This window comes from Acanthisitta chloris, unplaced genomic scaffold, assembly GCF_000695815.1.
Source record: "Acanthisitta chloris isolate BGI_N310 unplaced genomic scaffold, ASM69581v1 scaffold13813, whole genome shotgun sequence".
Lineage (NCBI taxonomy): Eukaryota > Metazoa > Chordata > Aves > Passeriformes > Acanthisittidae > Acanthisitta > Acanthisitta chloris.
This window is the reverse complement of record NW_008664362.1, coordinates 806-4,471: the sequence shown is the minus strand read 5'-3', so window position 1 is coordinate 4,471 and position 3,666 is coordinate 806. Positions and strand designations below refer to the sequence as shown.

The 3,666-nt window shown below is 57.3% G+C and overlaps 1 protein-coding gene across 1 annotated transcript; it reads right to left on the bottom strand.

The window, feature by feature from the left end:
* Nucleotides 1–527: 527 nt before the first annotated feature.
* On the bottom strand, nucleotides 528–3,438 carry GAL3ST1 (galactose-3-O-sulfotransferase 1). Its single transcript, XM_009071324.1, has 2 exons — nucleotides 3,314–3,438; nucleotides 528–1,677 (listed from the first exon to the last, which is right to left on the bottom strand). Exons 1-2 carry the CDS (start codon nucleotides 3,436–3,438, stop codon nucleotides 528–530), a joined length of 1,275 nt encoding a protein of 424 aa, XP_009069572.1.
* Between the last annotated feature and the right edge of the window lie 228 nt (nucleotides 3,439–3,666).

Here is a 3,666-nt window from a genome sequence, read left to right as displayed (position 1 = left end):
ATCACACCCATGGGCTGGAGTGGGGCAGCAGGCTCCAACACCCCAAAATCAGGGCTCAAGGGAAACAGTGATCTGAGGAGTCCCTGCAGGGCTGGGTTCCCTGCGGGCAGCTCTACCCTCCCTGGGCAAGGGGGATCTTCTGTCCCAGCTCCTCCCTACCCACACCACCCAGCCCACAGTGTGCCCCCAGCAATGTGGTGATGGATGTCCCACTCCCGCTGTGACAAGGCCACGTCCTTCACAAATACCTCCTCCAGCCTTTCCGCGGGGAAGCAAGAAGTGGATCCTGCTGGAAAAACCCACCCCTGAACCCTCAATCCTTGATCCCGTGAGTGGAGGCAGAGGGTCTGTTCTCCTCGCCCTGGAGCTCCTGCTCAAGCTGGGGCTCTGCAGGAAGGGGTTGGAAGGTCCCCCCAAAAGTTCCCGAGTGCTGGAGCCCCCAGCTAGCTCCAAACCAAAAGAACCATGAGTAATTAAAACTAAAGCACCTGGTTCTTCCCCGGGGCGTGGTGGGTGCCCACCAGCCCCTACCACTTGAGGAAGTCCCGCACGTAGCTCCACAGTTTGGTGATCCAGAGGTTGGCCCCCAGGTCAGTCAGGTACTGGATTTCGGGCGTCAGCATCTTGCGGCACAGCTTCTGGTGCTTCTTGTTGATCTTCTTCTTCAAGTTGTACCCCAGGATGGTCTTCTCCCCCAGCGGCTGCCAGGGCTGCATGGAGGACTCTTGGATGGCACTAGCATCCACAGCGTGTCCCCCATCGATGCAGATGCTCCTCATCTTCTCGTTCTCCCGCTGCAGCTCAGCCACATCCTTGGCCATCCTTTCCCTCCCATAGGCCTCCACCTTACGCCAGAAGGTGGCATTGAAATAGCGGTAGAGCTTGGAGTCGATGAGGTTCCAGGCAGTCGCCTGCTCGTAGAGCTCAGGGGTCAACCGGGAGAGGGGGGAGCCCTTCCGCGCGTTGAGCTTGAAGTAGAGGACATCCTCCAGCTGCCAGCACAGCAGATCCTTCAGCAGCACCAGCGACTCATCGAAGTACTCAAGTAACATGATGAGGTGGAAGCGGCGGCCAATCTCCTGGATGTGCTCCTCCACCAGTGGGCTGTCAGCATCCATGTTGTTGTCATAGCCAAAGTCGAAGAAGAGAAGGTTCTGGAGGTAGTGAGCGTTGAACCCGTTGGGATCATAGTAGTGCCGGGGGTCCCGCAGGAACTCGGCCAGCTTGTCCTCCCCTGGAATCTTCCAGGTGAGCGGGATGACGGGCCCGAAGTAGTGGAAAGAGGACTCAAAGAGGTCGGCAGGGTCCCGCAGCACCGTGACGAAGGTGGCGTCGGGCGGCAGCAGCTCGCGCACCTCCTCGTAGTGGAAACGCATGTGGTTGCAGATGATGTTGAAGCACAGCCCCGGGCGGTAGTGCTGCACCTGGCTGCGCTCGAAGTACGACGGGTAGTAGAAGTCGTTGCGGCCGTTGGGGAAGGCGAATTTCAGGCGATGCTTCTCACCGAAGCGGAAGAGGATGTTGAGGATGGTGCTGCTGGCTGTCTTGTGGGTCTTCATGAACATGACGTCAAGCTTGGGCCGGCAGCTGCGTCCCACGGGGCCGACGGTGCCATTGGACACAGACAGAGCCTTCCCAGGGGATGGGCGGGAGGAGCAGGAAGAAGGGACGGGGATCCTGAGGGGAGAAGAGATGGGACACCAAAGTGAGGGCAGATCACTGTGAAGGCTTGGGCATATTCCACCCTAGAAGAGCTGGATCTGGGGATGGGTGGTGGAAAGGGGTGTTGAACCTGGGGATGAGTGCTGGACCTGGTAATAGGTGCTGGAAATGAGAATGGGTGCTGGACCTGGGAACAGGTGCTGGATCTGGGGATGAGTGTTGGAAATGGGAATAGATGCTGGATCTGGGGATGGGTGTTGGACCTGAGTATGGGTTCTGGATCTGGGGATGAGTGCTAGACCTGGGAATGCATGCCAGAAATGGGAATAGGTGCTAGATCTGGGGATGGGTATTGGACCTGGGAATAGGTTCTGGAGATGTGTGGTCGCCCCAACACCCCCAGAATCCCCATTGGAGACAAGCCCAGCTTCAGGCAGAGCCCACTTCATCCCCAGCCACAAGCCCAGCAGGAGCAGGGCACCCACCCATCAGGAGCCCCTCGCTGAGCAGGGCAGAGCCCTCCCATGAACTCCCTGACATCAGATGCATCTCTGAGTGACCAAACCAAGCTCCTTCACCCCTGGACAACCCTAGCCATGAGGATGTGCTGCTATAGGGGTCTTTATGATGGTCAGCCCCTACCAGCACCATTGCAGCCTAAGCAGGGGGTCCAACACCCCTCCCCACAGGCATGGCTGTGGTGGTCCTGGTGCAGGTGATGCTGAGATGTGCATCAAAGAGCACATGGCCATAACTCCATGAGAGGAGCTGATAATGTTCTTATGGGATCTGGGAGCTCTCAATCCTTCACAGGATTAATGAAGGAGGTTTGGAAGCTTTCAGCTCCTTGTAGGATCCATGGAGGAGGCCTGGAAGCTCTCAACCCCTTGTAGGATCCATAGAGGAGGTCTGGGAGTTCTCAAGCCCTCATGGCATCCATGGAGGATCCAGCCCTCAGCAAAGAGGGAAATCATTACAGAGGCAAGTCCTGAAGATGAGCTCATGGCTCCCAGGGAGTACAAGAGGACACAAGGGGTGTTATCTGAGCTGCCTGGAACAAGGAACAGAGCCCAGAGTGTCAGGTGACTTTGGACACCCATAATGAACTCGCCAAGCTGATCCTTGATAACGATCCCAACCGACAGCACAGGCTGGCACCAGGCACACTCAGCAGGCACATGCACATGAGTCTTGTTTATAAGCTTGGAGATAAATTTGATGACAGGAAGCAAGATCAGGAGCTGAACCCTGCAAAGTTCTGGCAGTGAAAGAATCCAAGACTCCCTTTTCTGTTCTCTTAGTCTCTTTCTCCTCTCCTCTCCTCTCCTCTCCTCCCCTTCCCTCCCCTCCTCTCCTCCTCTCCATACTTCCCTCTTCTCTTCCCTCTTTGCTTCTCTTTTCATCCAGGAGGAGGGAGTACCCTCAGGATGAACATCCCCAGCCCCCCCCAGAGTTGAAGTCCTCCTTCCCCTCACCTAAGGGTGCAGCCTCCAGCAGGAAGGGACATCTTGGTGTGAAGCCCCCAGAGCCCAGAAAGTCCCAAGACCATTTCCAGTTGCGGGTTCCCCATGTGGATTGGGGTGGCCAAATGTGGATTGGGGTGGCCAAGCTGTGGGGGACATGTGGGGGCCCCCAGGGACCCCAGACTCACTCAGTGACGCTGACTTGCAGTGGGGGTCCTGCGTAGGAGTAGAGCAGCAACATGAAGCTGGTCAAGAGGGTCCCCAGGACCAGTCCCTTGCACATAGACCTCCAGGGCTTCCCATGGCACAGCATCCTGGTCACCTGCAACCAGAGAGGAGAGACGCTGGGGACAGGGACGTGGGCACTGGGGTGTGTGTGAGCGGATGCACGTGGGCATCTCATAATTCACGGATATCATCTCAGCACTTCCAGGTGTGTCCTGGCCACAGGCACAGTGGGATCCATGGGCTGGGCCCATCTGGCCAACCTTTGCCTGTCCTGGGAAAACTCAGAGTGACTCCAAGGCCCAACACAGAGCAG

Excerpts from the sequence above, each read along its gene's own strand:
- GAL3ST1 (XM_009071324.1), bottom strand. The coding sequence starts at position 3,438 with ATGCTGTGCCATGGGAAGCCCTGGAGGTCTATGTGCAAGGGACTGGTC. Across the intron at positions 1,678-3,313 it reads CTGCAAGTCAGCGTCACTGA|GATCCCCGTCCCTTCTTCCT; the intron begins GTGAGTCTGGGG and ends TTCTCCCCTCAG.